General features: G+C 37.1%; 1 protein-coding gene across 15 annotated transcripts in view; it reads right to left on the bottom strand.

The window, feature by feature from the left end:
- Window positions 1-246: 246 nt before the first annotated feature.
- HMMR (hyaluronan mediated motility receptor) overlaps window positions 247-25,610 on the bottom strand; it is a 35,456-nt gene continuing 10,092 nt past the window's right edge. For 6 of the 15 annotated variants that reach the window (XM_028849896.2, XM_078004514.1, XM_078004516.1 and 3 more), the window contains exons 5-18: window positions 23,553-23,741; window positions 22,155-22,241; window positions 21,963-22,063; window positions 20,182-20,256; window positions 19,877-20,055; window positions 19,234-19,382; window positions 17,762-17,976; window positions 14,366-14,482; window positions 10,331-10,477; window positions 9,944-10,156; window positions 9,749-9,848; window positions 8,874-9,050; window positions 1,638-1,800; window positions 247-1,067 (exon numbers count right to left, since the gene is read on the bottom strand). In XM_028849896.2, the coding sequence (XP_028705729.1) occupies window positions 1,048-1,067; window positions 1,638-1,800; window positions 8,874-9,050; window positions 9,749-9,848; window positions 9,944-10,156; window positions 10,331-10,477; window positions 14,366-14,482; window positions 17,762-17,976; window positions 19,234-19,382; window positions 19,877-20,055; window positions 20,182-20,256; window positions 21,963-22,063; window positions 22,155-22,241; window positions 23,553-23,669 (1,860 nt within the window). In that variant the 5' untranslated portion in view covers window positions 23,670-23,741 and the 3' untranslated portion in view covers window positions 247-1,047. The remainder of the gene's footprint in view (window positions 1,068-1,637; window positions 1,801-8,873; window positions 9,051-9,748; window positions 9,849-9,943; window positions 10,157-10,330; window positions 10,478-14,365; window positions 14,483-17,761; window positions 17,977-19,233; window positions 19,383-19,876; window positions 20,056-20,181; window positions 20,257-21,962; window positions 22,064-22,154; window positions 22,242-23,552; window positions 23,742-25,610) is intronic. The other 9 variants (XM_078004518.1, XM_078004519.1, XM_078004520.1 and 6 more) reach the window with 3 other exon arrangements.

The raw sequence follows: 25,610 nt of genomic DNA, 5'->3' as shown, positions 1-25,610 counted from the left end.
TATGAAAAGCAATTCTGACTGATAGTCCCTGTTGGTCAATCAATGAGGACATATTATAAAAAAGGTAGCTTATCAATATTATACCAATGTGCAAAACAGACATTTTAGAGAGAGATTTACCACTTTCTAAACAGTATCTTTTGTGATTCTGGGGACAAGGTGGTGTGGGTAGGGAAGAGATAATAAATACATCTTATATAGAAGCATTAATGTAACTTCATAAAATAAAGTTGAAAAATTAATTGGTTAAATGACTCACTGTGTAATTTTATTTCATATTACACAAATATTAATCAAATGCTCAGTAGACATGTAGATGACAAGCAGTATATGACAAACTCTAAAGAAATAGTTACATGCAGAGTTTCTCAGATTTTCAGTGTATTTAAGAATTAACTGAAGAGTTTGTTAAAAATGCAGGCTTAAGGCCAAATCACAGATTATAATTTCATACAAATAGGATGGAGCCTAAGAACCTGTAAATTATTAAACAACTGATTAAAAATGGAGAGGTTCCTATGAAGTTAGGCTCGTTCTTAAATTTCTTATTTCAACTGGACAAGTGGAAGGATAATAGGTGAGCATTATCAGAATTGAAGTAGAGGCAAGAATAAACCAAGGTGTTTTAGCCTAGCTAAAGAAGCTCAGACTAGAAAAGACCTCCAGGATCAAGCTAAAAAATCTGGGGATTAGACTCTTGAAAGTAAGGTTTCAGAACAGAATAATAATATGATACTGACTTTTAAAGGAATATTAAGTTGATGAGATGCATTGTAAGCTGGAAAGCCAGTGAGAGGGTTCAGAATGAGGTGATAAAGGTGAGCATTAGGCAGGAGGCATTTACAAGAAAAAATAAAATCTCAAAAGACACTTTGGTAAAAAATGTTCCTTTCACATATTTAAGGATTGGCAGTTAAAATTAAATACAACATTATAAAATACCATGTCAAACATAATAACAACATCAATAACAACAATACGAATGAAATAATCTTCAACACGTTTTTCAGATGTTTACTTCCATGATTCTTGTCACTCCATAGGAGCTCAGTAACAGTTTGTACTGCCTAGAAGAATTATTGAAAAGAAGTATTAGTAATCTAGATTAAAACGAATTTATCCATCGTTATAAACTAAAAACAGGCCTTGTATCTTCTCTAGGCAGATGAAGCAATATATTCTGCAAGATAATTTTATTTACAAGTCTTTATCATTTCAACCAATTTTAATTTATTGTGAAAGACAAACATTCCCAGTCAAGAAATAAGAAATTACTTCTCCAAAACTAGAAATTAGAAAATGATTAAGGACCTAAGAGACATTTAGGTTAAAATGCTAAGGGTATTATAGAGGGAGTAAAATTGGGGAGTGTGGACAGGGGCAAAATAGTCAGGCAAAGCTTCAAGGAAGATATAATTTGACCCAGCCTTGAAGAACAGGCAGAATCCAGGTATACAGAAAAGAAAGTGTAGAAGGAGGGAAAAAACAGTCATTTGTACACAACAATCTCAGTAAGAATTGCTTTTATCAGAAGGTGTCAACAAATTTTCACAGTTCATAAGATGGATGACTTGCTAAATGCTGTGAAAGCAAATCCAAAGGAAGAGGACACTTTTATATATTTATTCATGTCTTACCTTCTTTTAATGGGGTTTTCAGGGCAAAATTTTCTTTACTTTCATGATGAAAAGCCTTTGAAGGATCAAAGTGTTTGATACCTAGGACTTTATTCAATTCCTCTTGAAGTTTTGTCTCACTTTGTTTTTTTTTAGCAAGCTGACAGCGGAGTTTTGATACTTCCTAGGTTAAAAAAAAAAAAAAAAAAAGGTAATAAACAATTATTAAAGATTATGTCAGTGAAATGTGTTACCAATGTTGTGGGCAATTCCAGAGTTGTTTATGTACTATCACACCCAATGGCAACAATCACTGCTAGACAGAGGCTTTAAGACTGAATTACAAAATGACTTGAAACAGCTGTGACAAAGGAGATACAGTCTTAAATCTCCTTGCCCTTCTACAGCTACAAAGCTATTTTTCTGATAAAAGTTCAACTCAAAAGTAACTGCTGAGATGGACTTCTGGCATGACAGCATGAAAGTTCTGCTGACCTACTCCCTAGTGAAACTAAAAGTCATAAGATGTTAACCAGTTAAAGCCTCTGAAAATTGACCTAAGGGAAAAACAGCAAATGAAGAAATGTCTATTGAAGAAAATCTGCAAAAATTTGGTGAGAAAGATGAAAGTCTGCAGTATTGAAGCCAAAACTCCTTCCCCTCTTCCCACTCCCAGCTTAGCAAGGCAAAGTCCATGCTAGATGGCTACAATCAAAAGCACAGGGCCCTCTTTTCCCCCACCTCTGAGTCAGAAGCTTCCCTCCCAGGAGGACCAGGACATCAGAGTTTCTCATCTTGTCCCCAGCTCCCTGTGGCTGTGGTTATATCTTGGACAAATGCAGTTGTGAGGTGGGGGATCCCTTCCTCCACTCAGCCCCATTCATGGAACAGGGGCTCACCTTGGGCACAGCGTGTTGAAAATGCTGGGCCCCTGATCACCCTTTCTCTGGCTCATGAGGGGGATGGTTCTACACCAGGAGAGGTGAGTCAAGAGGGCCTGGGGCGATTCCTCATCTCTTCCCCACAAGTCCACTGAAAACTCAGCTCCTAGGGCAGAGATGTCTCTCAGACAGAAAACTGCCATTGTCCCCAATTTCAGTTCTAGTTCTGGCTCAGAGATATTGTCAGGGGAGGGGGAAAGGAGGGCGGAAAAGGCAAGTAGGCCATAAAACAGGTAGCTCCTCATTTCTTTTCAAAGGAACTGACTTCACCTGCAACAGAGCTTGGAGAAGCTGAAGCCTAATGGTGCTCTAAAGCAGGGGTCCCCAACCTCTGGGCTACAGATCGATACCTGTCCATGACCTGTTAGGAATCGGGCTGCAGAGCAGGAGGTGAATGGTGAGCCAGGAAGCATAAGCATTACCCCCGAGCTCCTCCTCCTGTCAGATCAGCTTCAGCATTAGATTCTCATAAGAGTGTGAACCCTAGTGTGAACTGCACGTGTGAGGGATCTAGGTTGCATGCTCCTTATGAGAATCTAATGCCTGATGATCTGAGGTGGAACAGTTTAATCGCAAAACCATCCACACCAACCAATCACGAGCTGGGTGATCCGGTCTGTGTAAAAATTGCCTTCCACAAAAATGGTCCCTGGTGCCAAAAAGGTTGGGGACCATGAAAGAACAGTGGTGGTTATAGTGATAGAGAATTGGGAGGAGATTTAAGATATAGGCTCAACAGCAGACTAGTTAGTTTGCAGGAGAAAACTAGGGAATAAGACAGCTGGGACAAGCCCTTCTGTAGTCAATAAATATCCAGCACTGCTCTCAGATGCAATCCCTACAGAGAGGCCAGAATTTGATTGGATTAGTTGATACAGCAATTTATGCCCTAGGGTACTGTTGAAAATAATAAAGCAAGGAGCCAGCATCTACTGGAGTTTATAGCCTACTATGTTCACAGAAAGAGAGGAAGGCAACCCTACCAAAGCAAGTGTCATCCCAGGGTAATTGTGGATATACCTAAAACTGTACCTCCCTGCACAGCAACATCAGAGGCACAACACTGTTGGGGTCTGGGGAAGTAGTAGGCTAGGCTTCACTAAAATCATTGAGCCGCTCATTAAGCAAATAAGCAAATAAAAAGCCCCAAAAGGAGGGGGAGCTGTACCCAGAAATGCTACAACATATGATCTAAAAATTTACTCTCCAATGAAAAATTACAAGGCATGCCAGTAAACAGAAAAGTATAACCTATACATTTGGACAAAAGGAGAAAAAATGTCTTTGAGAGTAACTGGATGTTGGATTTTTCAGCCATTAAACAAGGGCTGAAAAACCGCCTACTGAGCACCATCCTTACTACCTGGGTGATGGGACCAGTCATACCCTAAACCTCAGTATCATGCAATGCACCTATGTAACAAATCTGCATATGTACCCTCACATCTAAAACAAAAGATGAAATCATAAAAAAGAAAAGTTCTTGGCCAGGTGCAGTGGCTCAAGCCTATAATCCCAGCACTCTGAGAGGCCAAAGCAGGTAGATTGCTTGAGCCCAGGAGTTCCAGACCAGCCTGGGCCACATGGCAAAACTCTGTCTCTACAAAAAGTAGAAAAATTAGCCAGGTGTGGTGGTGCACACCTGTAGTCCCAGCTACTTGGGAGGCTGAGGTGGGAGGATCACCTGAGTCCAGGGAGGTCGAGGCTGCAGTGATCTGTGATTGCATCACTGCACTCCAGCCTGGTGACAGAGTGAGATCCTGTCTCAAAAAAAACCCCAAAAACCAACCAAACAAAAATAAAGTTCTTTCTCTACTAAAAATTTTTAAAAAGAAAGAAACTTAAATAAAAAAAGACTCAAATTACTAGAATCAGAAATAAAGAGGAGCCATTACTACTGACTTTACCGAAATAAAAGATATTATAAAGGAATACTATGAACAATTATATACCAACAAATTAGACACATTTATAGAAAGACATAAACTACTCAAGAAGAAAACCGACTCAAGAAGAAAGAGATAATCTGAATAAGCCTGTATCAAGTAACGATATTGAATTAGTAATCAAAAAATATTCACAAGAAAAGCCCAGGTCCAGATGGCTTCACCAATAAATTCTACCACATATTCAATGAAGAATTAACACCAATTATTCAAAAACCATTCCACATAGAAAAGAAGGAACATTTCTCAATTCATTTTATGATGTCACCGTTACCCTGATACCAAAATGAGACAGACATTAAAAAAACAAAAACAAAACAAAGAAAACCCATAGACCAGTATCTCCTAGGAATATGGACAAAAAAAACCCCTCAGCAACATATAAAAATAATTATATGCCATAACCAAGTGGGATTTATCTCAGAAGGTTAGATTAACATCTAAAAATCAATAAAATATATATCAACAGAATAAAAAACAAATTACGTGATAATCTCAATAGAAATAGAAGAAGCACTTGATAGAATTTATCACCCTTTCATATAAAAATGCTCAACAAAGTAGGAAACAGAAGGGAACTTCCTCAACTTGATAAAGAGCATCTGTGACAAATCAACATCTTTGTTTTTTTGAGACGGAGTTTCGCTGTTGTCTCCCAGGCTCAATGGCTCCATCTCAGTTCACAGCAACCTCTGTCTTCTGAGTTCAAGAGATTCTCCTGCCCAAGTAGCTGGGATTACAGGTGCCCGCCACCACACCTAGCTAATTTTTGTATTTTTAGTAGAGATGAGGTTTCACCATATTGGCCAGGCTTGTCTCAAACTCCTGACCTCAGGTGATCCACCTGCCTTGGCCTCCCAGAGTGCTGGGATTACAGGCGTAAGCCACTGCGCCTGGCTGACAAATCAACATCTAATAATGTCACTCTACATACATCGTATAGCTAACATCATATATCATGGAGAAAGACTGAATGCTTTCCCCCTAGATCAGGAACAAAGAAAGTCTGTCCATCCATTTTCATTATTTCTAAATTCAACATTGTATTATACTACAGGTTTTAGCCAGAGATATTAAACAAGAAAAAGAAATAAAAGGCGGCCGGGCGCGGTGGCTCAAGCCTGTAATCCCAGCACTTTGGGAGGCCGAGGCGGGCGGATGACAAGGTGAGGAGATCGAGACCACAGTGAAACCCCGTCTCTACTAAAAATACAAAAAATTAGCCGGGCGCGGTGGCGGGCGCCTGTAGTCCCAGCTACTCAGGAGGCTGAGGCAGGAGAATGGCGGGAACCCGGGAGGCGGAGCTTGCAGTGAGCCGAGATCGCGCCACTGCACTCCAGCCTGGGAGACACAGCGTGAGACTCCGTCTCAAAAAAAAAAAAAAAAAAAAAAAAAAAAAAAAAAAAAAGAAAGAAATAAAAGGCATCCAGATTGGAAAATAAGTAAAACCATCTCTATTTGCAAAAGACATGATCTTCCATAAGAATATTCTAAGGAATCCACTAAAAAACTATTAGAACTAAAATGAGTTTAGCAAGTGTGCAGGATACAAGATAAATATATTAAAATCAATTGTATTTCTTTTTTTTTTGAGATGGAGTCTCGCTCTGTCGCCCAGGCTGGAGTGCAGTGGCCGGATTTCAGCTCACTGCAAGCTTCGCCTCCTGGGTGTAGGCCATTCTCCTGCCTCAGCCTCCTGAGTAGCTGGGACTACAGGCACCCGCCACCTTGCCCAGCTACTTTTTTGTATTTTTTAGTAGAGACGGGGTTTCACCGTGTTAGCCAGGATGGTCTCGATCTCCTGACCTCGTGATCCGCCCGTCTCGGCCTCCCAAAGTGCTGGGATTACAGGCTTGAGCCACCGCACCCGGCCAATCAATTGTATTTCTATACACTTGCAATGAACAATCCAAAAATGAAATTAACAATTTCTTTTACAATAGCATCAAAAAGAATAAAATAGTAATAGATTTAACAAAAGAAGTGGAAAACTTATACTCTGAAAACTACAAAACATTGTTGAAAGAAATTAAATGATATCTAAATACTTGGAAAAATATCCCATATTCATATATTAGAAGACTTAACCTAGTAAAGATAATAATATGTCCCAAACTGATCTATAGATTCAATGCAGTTCCCATCAGAATCCCAGCTGGTTTCTTTGTAGAAAAACTGATTCCAGGCTGGGCACAGTGGCTCACGCCTGTAATCCCAGCACTTTGGGAGGCCGAGGTGGGCGGATCACGAGGTCAGGAGATCGACACCATCCTGGCTAACACAGTGAAACCCTGTCTCTACTAAAACCACAAAAAATTAGCTGGGCGTGGTGGTGGGCACCTCTAGCCCCAGCTACTCGGGAGGCTGAGGCAGGAGAATGGCGTGAAGGCAGAGCTGGCGGTGAGCTGAGATCGCGCCACTGTACTCCAGCCTGAGTGACAGAGTGAAATGCCGTCTCAAAAAAAAAAAAAAAAAACTGATTCCAAAATCACTATAGAATTGCAAGAGGTCCAGAATAGACAAAACCATATTGAAAACTACAAAGAGGACTCACGCTTCCTGATTTCAAAACTTACTACAAAACAACGGTAATCAAGACAGTGTGGTGGCACATAGATGTATAGATCAATGGAAGACAGGTGAGAGTCTAGAAATAAACCCATACATGTACAGTCTAAATGATTTTTTAATTGGATGTTAACTCCATTAACTGGAGGCAAGAATATTCTCTTTAAAAAATAGTGTGGGGACTATTGCATGTCCACATGCTAAAGAATGAAGCTGGACCCTTACCTCACACCACATACAAAAATTAACTCAAAATCAATCAATAATCTAAATGTAAGAGCTAAAACCATAGATCTGTTAGAAGAAAACACAGGGGTAAATCTTCCTGACCTTGAATTTGGCAGAGGAGATAGATACCAAGGAACAAACAAACAAAAAAATAGACACACTGGACTTCATAAAAGTTTTTTGGGTCAAAGGACAACATCAAGAAAGTGAAAAGACAATGCACAGAATGGGAGAATAAATTTGCAAATAATACATAAGAGACTTGTGTCCAGAATAGATGAAGAATTCTCACAATAATAAAAAGACAAATAATCCAATTTAATAATGAGCAGAGTCTGAACAGACATTTCTTTTACGAAGGTATACAAATGGCCAGTAAGCACATGAAAAGATGACCAACATTACTACCAATTAAGAAAGTGCAAGTTAAGCCACAATGGGATACCACTTTATACCAAATACAATGGCTAAGATAAAGAAGTCAGATAATAACAAATGTTGGTAACTATGTGGAGAAATTGGGACCCTCATATACTGCCTGTAGAATACAGACTGGTATGAGCCATTTTTGAATACAGTCTGACCTTTCTATGGCCATACCACCCTGAACGTACCCGATCTCATCAGAATCTAGTCTGATACTTCCTGAAATGATTAAACGTAGAGTTATCAAATGATCTGGCAACTTCCCTCCCATTATTTCCCAGGGAAATAAAAACAAATGTCCATATAAAAACTTGTATATGAATGTTTATGGCTATTATTTGTAATAGCCAAAATGTGCAAACAATTGTTTATCAACTTACAAATGAATAAATAAAATGTGGTTTAACCACATAATGAATTATTAGGCTATAAAAAAAAAAAAAAGTACTCTCCATGCTACAACACAAATGAATCTTGAAAATACTATGCTAATTGACTGAAAGAAGCCAGTAACAAAAGGCCACATATTATCTGAATCCATGAATATGTCAGGTCTGTAATAGGGAAATCAACAGAGACAGAAAGTAGATTAGTGGTTGCTTAGGGCTGAAGGGTGGGGTGAGGAGATAGGAGAGTGTTGGGAAAAGGATAACAGGGTTTTGTTTTGAGGTGAGGAAAATGTCCTAAAATTGACTATGGTGACGGTTGCACATATCTGTATATGTATACTAAAAACCACTGAATTGTCCACTTTCAATGGGTAGATTGTATGGGATGTCAATTATATCTCGATACATATGTTAAAAAATTTAAGTGCCCAACTATTTTTGAACACTGCTTCTCTTTACAGTTTTACATCAAGGAGTTTGCAATTTTGCAAATGGAAATAGATATGTAAAGCTTAATGCAGTCATCCAATTACTCTAGTAATTTTCAATATATTAAGAAGGTAGCTAGAAAACTTTAGAACATTGAAGGCCCATCTGGTCAACACTCTAAAATAAATCCACTAAATTGCAGCCCAATTTTCCTCTATAAACTTTTTTTTTTCCTGATACCAAAGATTTTCATTTTATTTAAGTATTATAATTAGAATAACCCCCACTCCCTCCAATATCTTTAATAAAATGAAATGTCACTTTACAAACCGATTTGAGTTGGCTATTTTCATCTTTCAACTTCACAACATGCTTGATTTTTTGTTTCAAATTCTGATGACCCAGTAATTTAGCATATGAATCTCTTATTTTATTTAGCTGTTCCTGAGCTGCACCATGTTCATTCAACAATGCCTGTTTTTCTGCCTCAAAAGCATCTAGTTGTAGCTGAAAAAGATTTTTAAAATAAAGACTTAAAACAGTTTGATCATACCAGTTTCATGTAAACCATAAACACTAAAGAAAATTAAAAACACAAATAAAAACAGGGTATGTTTACATATTCTCAGGGCTCTCCATAGATTCTCTACAAAACTCTTTTAAACTTTGTATTTTTCATTTTAAAGATCATTAAAACAGAGGAAAACAAACAAGGTAAAAAAGCCAGCTGGCCAGTTTTATCTGTATCAGTTAGATCACCACATTATAACCAATACTGTACTTCTATCTAAGTTCCAAAATCAGCATTTATTCTTTTTTCTTTTAAAAGATCAGTGTATTGAGAAACAATGAATATTTGCAATAAGGTAAGTCATATCACAAATTAAAATTGGTTAATTATCAAAAGCTCATACCAGGCAAGCCCTCTGAGCCAAACTTTTAAGTTCCTCATTACAGTTTTTTTTTAAACCACAAAGGGTCCATTGAAAAAATTATGTCAATTAAATTTGTTAATTATACTTCAAAAATGTGGGGAAAAGTTATGCAGAGTAATTTAACAATAAACCTTTAACAGTGAGCTAAATTGGCACTGTAAGTGCACAGCAAAATGATCTTGCAGAAAACCCAAGTCACTGTCCTCACTATATAATAGGGAACAAAGTGAATTCCTACAATAAACACAAGTTTACTCCTATCTGACAAACCTGAAAAGGTTTTGTTTTATTATATAGTTCTTCATAGAGGAGACGCCACTTGTTAATTTCTTCAGTTAATTCTGCTGTTGTATTTTCTTTTCCAGCTTTTCTGCATGGAAAAATTAAATTAAGAAAAACATAGTTATCTAAAAAAATAACATCATAACTGAGTTATAAGGCACTCAGGCTCTAATCACAGAATACCTTCCTTCTTCATCTTCTAGCTGTTTTCTAAAGTCTTCCTCTTGTTGCTTGAGTTGGTTCTGCAAATCAGTTATTTTTTGAAGAAAAGAAACTGTGATTTCTTTAATTTCTGTTTCTTTTAATGCTGACTTGGTCTGCAGATCTAGAAGCATCCTTTGGTTTGAGAGAGAAGAGTTCACTAAACATTTTATAGCCATTTTCATTAATTTTTCCCTTTAAAAAAAAAAAAAAAACCCAAGGAACTCTTCAAGAAGCGTCATTTTTTAACTGAGTAAATTCTTAATTTGCAATGTAAGATGGCCAAAAGCAAGCCAAGGGACAGTTACCAGCTGGCTTTCAACATTAAATTGTCTTAATGGTTCTAAGGCCATTATTAGCTGTATATACCGTGCATATTCTTGATTTGAGCTCTCAGTTGCCAGTATCTGATGCTGAACATCCTCTGCACTTTTTCCAGCCTTGGCCACTGTTTCCTGTAATGATGAGTTCTCCAGCTTAAGATCTTCTATCTCACTGGCTGTTAATGCTTTATAGCTTATTAAAAAGAAAAAAAAAGTCAAAGTAGTTTTCTAACTATTACATATGACAATCATAACTGATCAGTTTACATTTTATATACTTTTAGGTAAAACTAAAACGTTTTTAATGTATTCATGCATTTAACACAGGTAAGAATTCAGTGTTCTGAGCTAAGTACTAATGAGTTTACATGGCATCTGCTGTGTATTCAAAGAAAAAAAAATCAAGTGCCTACTAGGTGCAGGAAGTATGCATACAAGAGATGGAAAAGAAATCAACTACCAAACATGAAAATTACTCACAATCAAAAAATAAGAAGTGAGACTAGAGCCTAATGAGTAAGAAAGGCTGGAGCAGAAGCTGGTGGCATGAGGGTCATCAGAGCAGGGCACAGTGGGCTTACCTGGGGGATAGACAGGAACCATTAAAGGTGTCCAAGTAGGCCAGGCATGGTGGCTTATGCCTGTAATCCCAGCACTCTGGGAGGCTGAGATGGGTAGATCACCTGAGGTCAGGAGTTCGAGACCAGCATGACCAACATGGTGAAACCTCCTCACTACTAAAAACACAAAAAATTAGCCGAGCGTGGTGGCGGACACCTGTAATCTCAGCTACTCGGGAGGCTGAGGCAGGAGAATCACCTGAACCCGTGAGGTGGAGGCTGCAGTGAGCTGAGATAGTGCCATTGCACTCCAGCCTGGGCAACAAGAGCGAAACTCCGTCTCAAAATAAATAAATAAATAAACAAACAAACAAATAAATAAATAAAATAAAAAGGTGTTTAATTAAATGTGTAGCTCACTCTAGAGCTATGAGGAGGATGGATTAGGGCAGGGGAAAGAATGGAAAACTGAAGGATCAATTATTTGATCCTTCTATAAATAAAACAATTATTTATCAGCTCAGGTGAGTGATAAAGGAGGCTCAGACTAAGGAGCTGGCAATGGAAAGACACAAGATCTCTTTTGGAAGCAGAGTAGAAAAATTCAAGAGATAGATTGAATATTGGGGGTAAGGAAGAGAGAATGAAGGATGACTCTCAGATTTATAGAATGAAAAGCTGGGAAGATGATGTCACTGATTATAATAAAAAACAATGAGAGGCTAGGGATAGAAAGCAATGGAAAGATCAAGAGTTGGTTTGGATAGGTTATTAAATTTGGATAATATAAAAAGACAGTATGATGTCTGCTTGATGTCAAGTGGGTAACTGGATATGTGAATATGGAGCCGTAAAGAAAGGTCTGGTTTGATGAAATAAATTTTAATACTATGAGTATATGGATGGTGAGTGAAATAACAGAATAGATAAAAACCTCCTGAAGCACTATTCTTCAAACTAACGAGAAGGGAAATTCCTTTACAGGATTGATATTAGCAATAAATATATATGTATAATTTATATATATATTTATACAATTTATATGTTCTGATACAATAAAAATTATAAATAAAACATATACACATATAAATTATTTATCTATCTGTCATAAGGTATCACATGTGGGAACAGATCACTGGGGAAACAAGGTACAGTTTAATGAATTTAAGGTACAATTAAACTAGGCAATTGGTTGTCCACAGGGAAAACAAAAAAATGAATTTGATCTCTATATTGCTACACAGATAGAAATCAGTTCTAGGTGGAAAAATGGAAAATGAAATTTTAAAACTTTTAGAAGAAAACTAGTTGAATACCTTTACACCTTGGGATAGAAAGAAGGTCTTAAATGAGAAGCCAAAGTGCCCACACACAGATAAATATTTTAACAATATTGAAATCGAGAATTTCCGCTCACCAGAAGAAACCGAAAAGAAAATAAAAATAAGCTAAACTGGCCGAAGATACCTGTAACCCATATGGCTGATAAAGAAAATCTCTACAAATCAGTGAGGAAAAGATGATAACCCTATAGACAAATAAACAAAAGTCATAAACAAGCCTTTTATGGAAAAGGAAAGATGAATTATCCACAATAAGAAGCCATTTTACACTAAGTACACTGGCAAAATTTAAGAAGTCTAATAAGCTTTGGCAAAGAAGATAAATGGAAACTTATATAACACTAGTGGGAGTGTAGATTCTTACTCCCACATTGGAAAATGATTTGGTATTAAGTTTTAGAGTTGAACATTCATATACCTTTGGCTTTAGAGAAATTCTTACCGACATGCATACTTATAGTCACTAAATAACTAATAATAACTAAACAAATGGGAAACAACCCAAAGTCCAAAGAATGAATAAATAAGTTGTGGTATATTCATACAGTAAAATACTCATAGCAGTGACTATCAACAAACCATAGCCTCAGACAACATGATTCAATCCTGAAAACACACATAATGCAGAATGGAAAAATAAGTCCCAGGAAACAGTATATACTATGATGACATTTTTTGGTAAAGTTCAGAGAGAAGGAAAATTACAGAATGCATTATTTGTATGGATATATGTGTCATAAAATTATAATACACAGGGGAGAAAAAACAAGGAAATAATGTAGACTTTGGGACAGTGTTATCTGTTCAGGGAAGGCATGAAAATGGGATGGTAGAGGAACTTATACATGGATACTAAGTTGTTGAAAATCTTTTGGCTTACTGGTTGTCTTTTATAGGTTCATGCATGTCAGCTTTATCTTCAAGCTCTATAGTTTATGTACATGTTATGCATTCTTTTGCATTTACTAAATAAAAGAAAGGAACCTCTCTGCCAAAATGAGCTAAAGTAAAAGTGATAAATAAAAATGTTAACATTAATATATAAGTATTCATTATATTGGCCTTTGTAATTTGTAGTTCCACCCAAAATAAACTTTTTATTTAAGGAGAAAATAAGTAGAAGGCACGAGAGGTGAGGAAGTGGATATAGAGACAATCTTCTCTGTCAAGAGAAGGAAAAGGAGAAGGACAAGGACTGAAAAGGAGTAGAATTTTGGGTTAAGAAGGGAATGACTGGTGGTGTTAGACAGCTGCAAAAGGAAGTTAAAGTCAGAGGAGTTTTTAAAACAATTTGTGTATTTTATTTATTTTTTGTTTGTTTTGAGACAGTCTTGCTCTGTCACCCAGGCTGGTGTGATCTTAGCTCAGTGTAGCCTGGAACTCCTGGGCTCAGGTGATCCTCCCCCCCTCAGTCTCCCAAGTAGCATGTGCCACAATGCCTGGCTAATTCTTAATATTTTTTTGTAGAAACAAGGTCTTACTCTATTGCCCAGGCTGGTCTCAAACTCCTGGCCTCAAGCAATCTTCCTGCCTTGGCTTCCCAAAGCACGGGGATTACTGGTATGAGCCACAGCACCCAGCTAATTAATATATTTTAAAGATCGATGTATATTATCATGTTTTAATATTGATTGGAAAAAATCCAGTAAAAAGGTTTCAAATTATGAGAGAAAAAAATGATAGAATGAGGTCACTGAAGATGAAAAGACTAGGACATTTCATCTGTAATAAGTGGGAAGATAGGATGAGTACAAATGTGGGTCTCTTTATAGGTCTAATGAGGAGATAAAAATTTCTGATTTCTTTATGAAAATGATAACATCAAGAGAGTAAGGCAGAAGCACCAAATGCTTCTAAGTGCATGACTTGATCCTCCCACCTCAGCGTATGGAGTGGCTAGGACTACAGGCATGTGCCACCGCACCTGGCTCAGTGCATAAAAGTTGAAGTGGATAGTGAGAAAGGGGAATTTCTATAAATTATAAAGGGGAATTATATAAATATAATAAGATTACCAGATAATGCTAAATGCCCACTTATGGTTGGTGATTATGGAATTTAAACTAATACGAATCATCCTTTGTGTGATTGCTTTGTTCACAGTTCACAGATTTCCCTGGGTAAACGTCCCTTTCTGCTTATGTTGCATTTAAGAGTGCAGGCTCAAAAGAAAAATACCTTTCAAATTGAGCAGTAACATCTTCAAGGCTTTGCACTGTACTGTTATACTTTTCCTGCAAAAGCAGGGTGGCCTGGTTATGAGCAGCACTACTTTTCTCCAGTTCAGCCTCCTTCCTAAGAAAAAGAAATAATTAAAAGATAAAATGCCACCTACAATTATTACCCTAAGAAAGAAAATGGTATTTACCTTTGAAACTGTGAATCATACAGCTCATATCTTCACCATTGCATTACCTGCTAAATAGCTCAGATCCTAATTTATGACTTACCTCGAAAGACATGTTTTTAATGTATTTTTCTACTAGCTTCAACTTATCTTTCCTGCTTTTTTACTTTAAAAATTTGGGGGAAGAAGGTAGTAGAATATAAAAGACTATAAAACAAAATCTTAAGATATTAGCCAGGACTAAAGACTGCAAAAGATTATCAGTTAAAAAACATCTGGATTGAATGAAGTTCCATTCTCTCCATTTAGATACTTGAGAAAGACTATGAACAATTAAAGACACTTCATTTTAAATTACAGAAACAGTTATAAGACTCTGTAGATTTATTCTGATTATATGAATAACCCACATAACACACTATTACTGAAAGATTCAATAACTTCTTTAATGGATTATTTTGCATAGACAGAATGGGTTTTAAGTCATCTTTATAAACACATGCTATTAAATCTCAGAGATATTTTGGAAATAACATATTTCCAAAGTGGTGATAAAATTTTTAGATATGCATATGAGCTTATGAAACATCTTTTAAAAAACATATAGAACTAAAAATTGTAAATAAGCATTGTGTACTTATAGACTAAGTTGGACAGTGAGATAAGAAAAACAGCTGATCAAATTCATTCTGTAACAAGTGTGGGATTTCAAAAATATACACACCACAGCAACAGCAATCGAATATTACTAAAGAGTGTATAATAAAATTATTTTCTTCCCTGTCCCCTAGAAGAATTAATTCTTAGTTGGTTTTTCTCTTAAGCTTGAAATTTCCAGGCTAGAAGGGATCTTAGAGATCATCTCATAAAACTCTTTTATAAGTAGAAAATGAAGTAGAAAATGAAAGAAACTAAGATTGTCTTGCTCAGAATCAACTAGCTAGCTAACAAAATTAGTAATAAAAATCATTATCTCTTGACCATTGGACCACAGTTTTTTGGGTTAGAATAAATGATTATCTCAACTTTCCTCTCTGAAAATGACATAATCTTATTTTCCCAAGATTCCTGTTCCCTGAGATTGGCTGTAATATAGAACACCCCTAATAACAATTTGTATTGTTTCCCCAAAAGCAGGGATATGAAAAACCTTGCTGTTCATTCTCATTACTAATCACAAGAAAACAGAAAAGATTAATAACAAAAGTTTCTACTGAGACAGATACACAGGTGTGAGATATATTACAATAACACAAACTCCTATCTAGCCCATAGTCCTTTGCCAAAAAGTGTTTTAATGATGAGATCCCAAGGATTTAAATAATATTTGAAATTTGAACTCAAGAATCAAACCAGACTTTGTAACTTAAATGTAGTAGTTTGTCACTGACCTGTGTTCCTGAACTATGAAATAGGAATATGTAGGCTAAGGAATAGTTTCTCTTAATAAATAAAAAATTAGCAAATACTATGGACAAAACAAAATGAAATAAATAAGTGCGCGGGAGAAGGAAACATAATGTGGCAGAAATTATAAGGAACTAGAATTAGGGAAAAAAGTGAGATTTCAGTCTATTTTTTTTTTGAGACAGAGTCTCCCTCTGTCACCTAGGCTGGAGTGCAGTGGTGCAACGTCAGCTCACCACAACCTTTGCCTCCTGGATTCAAGCAATTCTCCTGCCTCAGCCTCCTGAGTAGCTGGGATTACAGGCATGCGCCATCACACAGGGCTAATTTATTTTGTATTTTTAGTAGAGACAGGGTTTCACCGTATTGGCCAGGCTGGCCTCAAACTCCTGACCTTCTGATCTGCCTGCCTCAGCCTTCCAAAGTGGTAGGATTACAGGTGTGAGCCACCGTGTCTGGCTGAGATTTCAAAGCCTTTCTACTGTAAATAATATATTTCTTATTTTTGAATGTTTCCTAGTTCTAATTATTTTTTCTCATTTGCTTTTTATCAGTTACTGATTCAGAGGGCATCTTGCTATGTTGCCCAGGCAAGAGTGCCATGGCTATTAACAGGCACAATCATTGAGCACTACAGCCTCAAACTCCTGATCTAAAGATCCTCCCATCTCAGCCTCCTGAATAGCTGGGACTTTAGGCATGTGCCATTGTGTCAGCCTGCTTTGCATTTCTGAAGTGTTTGTGCTCCCTGAAAAATACAATTAAAAGTGTAACTTATACTATGTAAATGCATAGACAAAAAATGGGAATGCTATTTTATTTATTTATTTATTTATTTTTTTTGAGGCGGAGTCTCGCTCTGTCGCCCAGGCTGGAGTACAGTGGCACGATCTCGGCTCACTGCAAGCTCCGCCTCCCGGGTTCAGGCCATTCTCCTGCCTCAGCCTCCCGAGTAGCTGGGACTACAGGCGCCGCCACCACGCCCGGCTAATTTTTTTGTATTTTTAGTGGAGACGGGGTTTTATTGTGTTAGCCAGGATGGTCTCCATCTCCTGACCTCGTGATCCGCCCGTCTCGGCCTCCCAAAGTGCTGGGATTACAGGCTTGAGCCACCGCGCCCGGCCGGGAATGCTATTTATTAACGGGAGGGATTCTTTATATTTTTCCCCCAAGTTCATTATTGTTTTTTGTTTTTGAGACAGAGTCTCGCTCTGTTGCTCAGGCTGGAGTGCAGTGACATGATCACGGCTCACTGCAGCCTTGATCTCCTGGGCTCAAGTGACTCTCCTCCCACAACTTTCTAAGTAGCTGGGACTACAGGCACATGCCAATGTGCCCAGCTAGTTTTTTTTTTTTTAATTTTTAGTAGAGATGAAGTCTCACTGTATTGCACAGGCTGGTCTCAAACTCCTGAGCTCAAGCAATCCTCCCACCTTGGCATCCCAAAGTACAGGAATTGCAGCCCCGAGTCCATTATTGTTCTAATGCTGATGTCCAATAAATTTCAGAAATTATCAGAGTAGTAAAGAAGTACAAAACTTTTGTCATTTGTTTATTAAAACTCTCTTTGGACTAAAAAAAAAAAGGGGGCAATACGTTTAACTTAAAAAAGGGGGCTGTCTTACTTGTTTGCATGTACATTTGGTGTACACATTCTGTGTCTACTACTTAATTGTAAAATAATAATTACTACTTAATTGTAAAACAATTCCAACCTCACACGCTCACATGATTGATATGAGAATACTAAAAAAAATGTACTCAAAATAATTTGTGGCATCTGTAGTCATACATAAACATGAGATCCTATTAATACAAACCCTTTCAGCTTTCCTTCTAGGAGTTTTAATTCTTCAGCTCTAGATTTTGCTTCCTCTTCCAATTGCTTGACCAGCCTTTCAGCTTGTTCCTCCTTTTGCTGTAATTTGTCAAGCTCATCCAGTGCTTGCTTTAATTCTTCCTCAAAGAGATTCTTCTCTTTAACCACTTCCTCTTGAAAAGAACAGAGCTTCTGATGAAGACTAGCAGATAATTCCTATATCCAAACAGAAAATCACCAAAATAAATTGGAATGCCATTGTGAGGTTGTACTAGAAGACAAAAAAAAAGTACAGATAAAGAAGGATGAAACCTAAATGCAAGAGATTCAAGGAAACTTAAAACAATATAGAAATAGCATATTTGTTTTCATAGATTATTTCCTATACCTTGTTAACATTGCAGCAAATATCATCTTAGGCTTTTTTCTATGCAACGCACATGCAGAAACTTCTTAAACTAAAATTATATTTTATATATATATATCTGCTTTCCAACTGGCTTTGATATTAATATAATGTTTCACATATTATATAAAAAGTATGTGGTGATTTCCATATTATATAAAATTATTTTTTAAGCTATACAATAAACAAATAAATCATCATTGTGAAATAATTCTAATATTACAAATGATGTTAATATTATCTTTGATGACTTCCTCCCCTAATTTTAGTTTTCCCATTGCAGAGATAGCTACGAGTTTGGAATATATATGCCTTCTGGTATTTTTCTATACACTTATATATACATACACATTTGGGGAGGGATATAAATGATATATACTCTGTTGTTGATATCTTTCCAGGTCAGTATATATTCCTCAATTCCTTTAGCTGTTGTAGGTTGTCTAACACTATAATATTTCACATCAGTACATGTAAGAACCTGTTGGCTTAACTCTCACCAGTATTTTATATTATCAAATGTTTTAATTTGTGCCAATTTTTTAAGTGAAAAAAAATTATTTCTACTTCCTTGGTTACTACTAAGGTGGAGCATCTTTCTACATTTACAGGCCATCAGAACTTCGCCTTCTCTTTTTCTATCATATGCCCATAATGTTTTAGTGGACTTACTTTCTTCTCACTGATATGTAAAATGTTCTATAAATAATCTGGATTTTAAAAATTGCTTTGTTTCTTCTGTAATTAGACACTCTTTTACAAAGTAAGTGTAAATGTTTACATAGCCTAAATCACATAAGCATGAACCAGAAAATTTTTTAAAAAATTATTTCCCTGTTTTGCTGTATCTGTTGCCATTTTCCCACATTATTCATAACCCTGTGGTGAACATGTAGTGAAAATATGTAGCTAAATCCTCAGCAAATCCATGATTATGTTCTCAGGATAAGACTCTAAAGATACAGAACTATTAGATCAAAGAATATACACAGTGTAAAGGCGTTCAGAGACATAGGGAAATGTATGACACAAAATAAACGGTTTAAAAAAATATGGTAGTAAATTACTTTCTCTTGCTGCAGAAGTGAATCAACTTGCAGTTGTTTTTGTTGAAGCTTTTCACATTCCTGTTGTTCAAGAATAAGCTTCTGTTTTAAGTTTTGCATCTCAGCATTTAGATTTTCATTGTGTTCTCTATTCCTGTTGATATGGTCTTCTAGAAAGTGCAAAACATGAAAAATACTGGAATTAGATAAGAACATTAACACTGAGAAACTGGACTCCCATAATATTCCTTTATACTGCTTTTAGTATGGTATTTCCAAAGAAAAAAACACAACTGTGAACTTTGTATCATTACATATAATATATATTATGTGCTACATAATAAAACCCACAAATCTTGTTCTGTATATCTACTGATTTTTAAATAGCCACCTAGTGGAAAAGTCAAGAATTATACGACTGTATATATTTCAATCAAGACAGGTAATATGCTGTATTGAAACAAACAGAAAACAAACATTATAAGAGTAAAATATTCTAAAATGCAGTACAGGTTTTTGCTGTTGTACAGCTATATAGCTAATTATATTTAAAATGTTAGTATAGCTAATTATATTTAAAAGGTGGTTTTAGCATAGCAGTATTTTTCCTAAATGTTGTATGTAACACTTATCTAAAGAAAGTAACTATAAAACACTGTAATACCTTTTTCTTTTTCAAGCAGCTGACATTTTTCATTTAGACTGTCTACTTGTTTAGATAATATAACAATATTCTCCTCAAGAGACTGCTTAAGGCTTAACATTTCATCATTCTTCTCTTTCAAATTTTCTTCTAACTGGGCAACATCTAGCTTGTATTTTTCCACTTGATCTGAAGCACAACTGCATTAAAACAAATTGTCTTAAAAAGCACATCTATTTAGGCACAGGGAAAAATAACAGAAAAATGATAAAAATGATTCAGTATTAAAAAAATAAGGTTCAATTTAAAGCTACTGCTCATATTACCTAATTTCTTCGATGTATTCTAAGAGTTTTTCTGTTTCAGATTTTTCATCAATCTTTTCTTTCTCTATTGAAACACTAAAACAAAAATTGCATATGTTAATACATTCTAGTTTCATTACTTAATAATCATACATAATGCTTATGTACCAGATACTGCTGTATCAGGCAGGCTGACTCCAGAGTCCTAACTCTTAACAATTATTTTATGTGATTTCTCAAATTCAGAATTTATATCCAAATACAAGACTAAAATTTTTATTTAAGTGATAAAGTTTTCTGAATATACACTGACAAAAAACCTGTAATGACAAGAACCATCATTACAGTATCCCAAGTGTTAGAAATAATTTTTTTTTTGTGGTCTTCCTGGTTTTCCCACCCACCCAACATACTAAATAGCATTTTGTGTGCCATAAAGCTTTTGTCCCAGACTACCTGGTATTCGATTACTTATCTGTTTACCTCCACCAAACCGTCCAATGCAAGAAATGGACAAAAGACTTCAACAGACACTTTGCAAAAGGTGATATGCACATAAAATGGTCAATAAGCACATAAAAATATGGTCAACATTCATAGCAACAAATTAAAATCACAAAGGAGATACCACTTCCTACCTAGTAGAAAGGCTAAAATCAAACAGACAACATTAAATGTTGGTGAGAATCTGTAACAACTGAAACTGTCATACATTGCCGGGGGGTGTATAAAAATGGCAAAACCACTTTTGAATTTTAAAAAACATTATATATACACTACCCTATTACCCAAGAATTCTACTCCTAGAAATTTATCTGAGAAATAAAAGCATGTCCATAAAAAAACATAAAACATGTTCACAGCAGTCTTTTCAATGGCAGAAACTGGCAACAGCCCAAATAATGATCAAAAGGAGAGTAAAGAGATGGAGGTATATTCATAGGGTGAACCACTACTCAGAAATAAAATAGGAAAAATTATAGTACACGGAACAGATTGGATGAATCTTGAAAAATTACATCAAACAAAAGAAGCCACACACACACACATGCTCTTTCTCTCTTGCATGTCCTAAAAAAAGGCAAAACTGGACAGGTATAGCGGCCATGTCTCTATCTCCAGCACTCTGGAAGGTCAGGGTGGTATCACTTAAGTCCAGGAGTTTGAGACCAGCCTGAGTAACACAGCAATGCCCCATCTCTAAAATAATAATAATAACAATAATAATGATAATAAATAAAAAAAGGCAAAGCTAATTTATGATGATGTAAGTGAGAAAGTAGTTGTGGGGATGGGGACATGGCACAGGCAGTAGCAGGGAGACAAGAAGGGGTGTGAAAGAACATTCTGAAGGGATGAAAATGTTCTCTATCTTGTTTGGTAATGGTTACATAGGTGTATACAACTGCTAAAGTCACCAAACTGAACACTTACTATCCACACATTTTATTATATGTAAATTAAAGCTCAAAATCAAAGCCTATGATTGTGCATAAATCACAACTTCCTATACCAGTGTTTTTCCGTTTCAATCTAATGACCACTTTCATAAGATCATGAAACCTTTCCTCATCATTAATACAGAAGATGTACAAAAGTAATGCACTCATACAACTTTCTAGCACATGTTTGAGAATGATTAGGGCTCATTCTCATTTAAAAAAAGAAATAGGGCAACTGGAGGGAGGCAATGAGATAAGTACTAAGAGAAGTCTGAAGTCTCAGTAAACAATAATTTGTGAAGAGAGTCAAATCAAGAATTGCTTCCACTTAACAAGTTCTCTTCACATTCAGTCACTTACAGTTTTCCCTCCAGTTGGGCTATTTTCCCCTGAGACTCTTCGAGACTTCTTTGGGTGACCTGCAGCTTCATCTCCATGCCTTCTTGCTTAGCCATCATACCCTACACAACAAAGATACGTGTTTTAGGAAATGAGAAAATTGTACTGATCCCCAGATCCAGACACAGCAAACCTGCCAAAGGCAGCACTCACCCTCATCTTTGTTTCTCTTTTGTTTCTAAGTTTCATCAACTCCAAGCTTAGAATTCTCAAATTCTTCTGGTTACCATTTTCAGAAAACTAAGTACAACAAACACATAAAAAATTCAGAAATATTTTCTGCTAAGATATATTTAAAATACACAAGTATTGATTTTTCTACCTATCACTGGGGTTATGTTTTTGACTGTAATATGCTTTGGTAGAGAGAACAGTCTTTGACCTACACCATAATTACTGATTGATTTTTTTTTTCTTTTGTTTTTAAGAGATCAAGTCTCGCTTCGCTGTCCAGGCTAGAGTGGCGTGGCATGATCATAGCTCACTATAATCTCAAACTCCTGGACTCAATCCTCCTGCCTCATCTTCCTGAGTAGCTAGGATTACTGGTGTGCACCACCACCATGCCTAGCTAATTTTTCAAGTTGTTTATAGAGATGGGGTCTTGATATTTTGCCCAGGCTGGTCTCAAATTCCTGGCCTCAAGCAATTCTCCAGCCCTCAGCCTTCCAAAATGCTGGAAATACAGGCATGAGCCACTGCACCGGTCTACTGTTCTTATCTCTCTTTTCCTTAATATGACTTGCTGGTTTGTTTTGATTTTATTTTTATGAGACAGAGTCTTACTCTGTCACCCAGGCTGGAGTGCCGTGTTGCTCACTGCAACTTCCACTTCCCGGGTTCAAGCGATTCTCATGCCTCAGCCTCCTGAGTAGCTGGAATTACAGGTGTGTGCCACCATACCTGGCTAATTTTTGTATTTTTAGTAAAGATGGGGTTTCGCCATGTTAGGCTAGGCTAGTCTCGAACTCCTGACCTCAAGTGATCCATCCGTCTCAGCTTCCCAAAGTGCTGGGATTACAGGTGTGAGCCACTATGCCTGGCCTGCTGGTTTAGTTTTGAAAGGTTGTTTGGGTGGTCACTTACCTCTGTGTGCTGGAAAGTGCATTGCAAGATTCTAAAGCAAGTCCCTGAGAAAGGATTTCTTGAAACATGTTTGCTTAACAAAATAAATCTGAATTGCCTGGTATACTTTGTTTTGTTTTGTTTTTTTGAGACGGAGTCTCACTCTCCTGCCTAGGCTGGAGTGCAATGGCACCATCTCAGCTCACTGTAATCTCCACCTCCTGGGTTCAAGCGATTCTTCTGCCTCAGTCTCCAGAGTAGCTGAGATTACAGGTGCCCGCCAATGTGCCTCGCTAATTTTTGTATTTTTAGTAGAGACGGGGTTTCTCCACGTTGGTCAGGGTGATCTTGAGCTCCCAACCTCAGGTGATCCACCCGCCTTGGCCTCCCAAAATGCTGGGATTACAGCCGTAAGCCACTGCGCCCAGCCCGAAAAAACATGTTTATATTTATTCAACTGTAAATGTTATCATGAGGCTCAGATACCTTAGATTTTAGTAGTTCATTAGTCCTGGTCAATTCAATAAGTTGTTTCTCCAGTGTAGCATTATTTGCAGAGAGAGACGTTTTTTCCCTGAGTGCAGCGTTCAGCCTTGCTTCCATCTTTTCCAACTCAGTTTCCAGATCCTGGATCCGCCTGTCCTGGGCACCACGTTCCTGTAGAAGAACACGAATCTGGACAAAAACAAGGTGAGAATAAATGATTACGAATAATCACCCCGAAAGTTTCTGGAAAAATCTCTGATTTTGACATTATGCTTGTAGATATTCTAATGTTACTAGCTATCTGAATAATCATATTTACCTATGATGCATCTTAAAAGTCTTAATGCATTTTAAGAACAGAAGAACTTTAGTTGCCATAAATTCCAAGTATAATTAAGCTATTTATTCACTTTTTTTTTTTTTGAGATGGAGTCTTGCTCTGTTGCCCAGGCTGGAGTGTGGTGGCAGCATCTCGGCTCACTACAAGCTCCGCCTCCTGGGTTCAAGCAATTTTCCTGCCTCAGCCTCCCGAGTAGCTGGGACTACAGGCGCCCCCCACCACGCCCGGCAACTTTTTTGTATTTTTAGTAGAGACGGGGTTTTACTGTGTTAGCCAGGATGGCCTCGATCTCCTGACCTCGAGATCCACCCGCGTCAACCTCCCAAAGTGCTGGGATTAGAGGCATGAGCCACTGTGCCCGGCTGCTATTTATTCACGTTTAAGGCATTTCCACCTATAATAGTTATTTTCTGTAGCTTCAATTACACAAATTCAAATTAGCTTAAAATACTAAATGTTTTTTTATTTCAAGAAGGCAGAGCTGGGCTTCTGAGGAGAATGTACTAGGCATTGGCAAGCCATCATTCTTGCTGCTATTACCAGATTTAAAAAACAAAACAAAACAACAAAACCCCCCCAGACCAATATTTGTCCACAGAAAATGTGGAAGCCAAAAGACAATGAAATGAAATGATATTTTTAATGTCATGGGGGGAAACCTGCCACCCTAAAATTCTACACCGAATGAAGTCACTGATATAAATTATTAGTTCTAATCCTGGCTTTACCACTCACTCACCAGCTATCTGACTGAGACTCAGTGATTATTCCTCAGTGATTAAATATCAACCCCTACATGTATCCTCAATAAAATGATAGCTAACATGATTAGAATACATATAAAACAATCAGAGCAACTGAGCAGACATCTACAGTTACTCTGACATACTCTTGGTCAAAAGCCAACATTCGACTGTAATCAAATGAAAGATTTTAATATATCGAAAGAATATATCCATGAGAAAAAGAGTTGGTTAGCAACGGAAACAGAAAAGACGGCAGAGAAGCAAAGTTCACAGTGAGCTGCTTAGCATTGCTAGGAAAGTAAATGGGTTCTTTAGGTCAGTACTGTTCAATAGAAATTTCTGTCATGGTGGAAACGCCCTGTCCAGTATGGTAGCTGCTAATCACATGTGGCTATTGAGCACTTCAAATGTGATTAGTGCAACTGAGGAATTGAGTTCTTTTTTTTTTGAGACGGAGTCTCGCTTTGTCGCCCAGGCTGGAATGCAGTGGCCAGATCTCAGCTCACTGCAAGCTCCGCCTCCTGGGTTCACACCATTCTCCTGCCTCAGCCTCCCGAGCAGCTGGGACTACAGGCGCCCGCCATCTCGCCTGGCTAATTTTTGTATTTTTTAGTAGAGACGGGGTTTCACCGTGTTAGCCAGGATGGTCTTGATCTCCTGACCTCGTGATCCGCCCGTCTCGGCCTCCCAAAGTGCTGGGATTACAGGCTTGAGCCACTGCGCCCGGCCGATTTGAGTTCTTAATTTTATCTTATTTAATTTAGATAGTCACATGTGGTGAGTAGCCACCACATTGAACAGCATAGCTCTGTGTTATTTCACCCATGAGGAAGGCCTATACCTATTGTGCAGAGCAATGCATGGAGTTAGCCTACCTTCATCATAGTCTGACCAGCTGGGATTGCATGCTCACTAAGAAATCCTCTAGCTATGTTGTCTTAACATAAGTCAGCATACAGGAAGAGTGTCAAC

This window comes from Macaca mulatta, chromosome 6 (genome assembly GCF_049350105.2).
Source record: "Macaca mulatta isolate MMU2019108-1 chromosome 6, T2T-MMU8v2.0, whole genome shotgun sequence".
Lineage (NCBI taxonomy): Eukaryota > Metazoa > Chordata > Mammalia > Primates > Cercopithecidae > Macaca > Macaca mulatta.
This window is presented reverse-complemented; position numbering and strand designations above follow the sequence as displayed.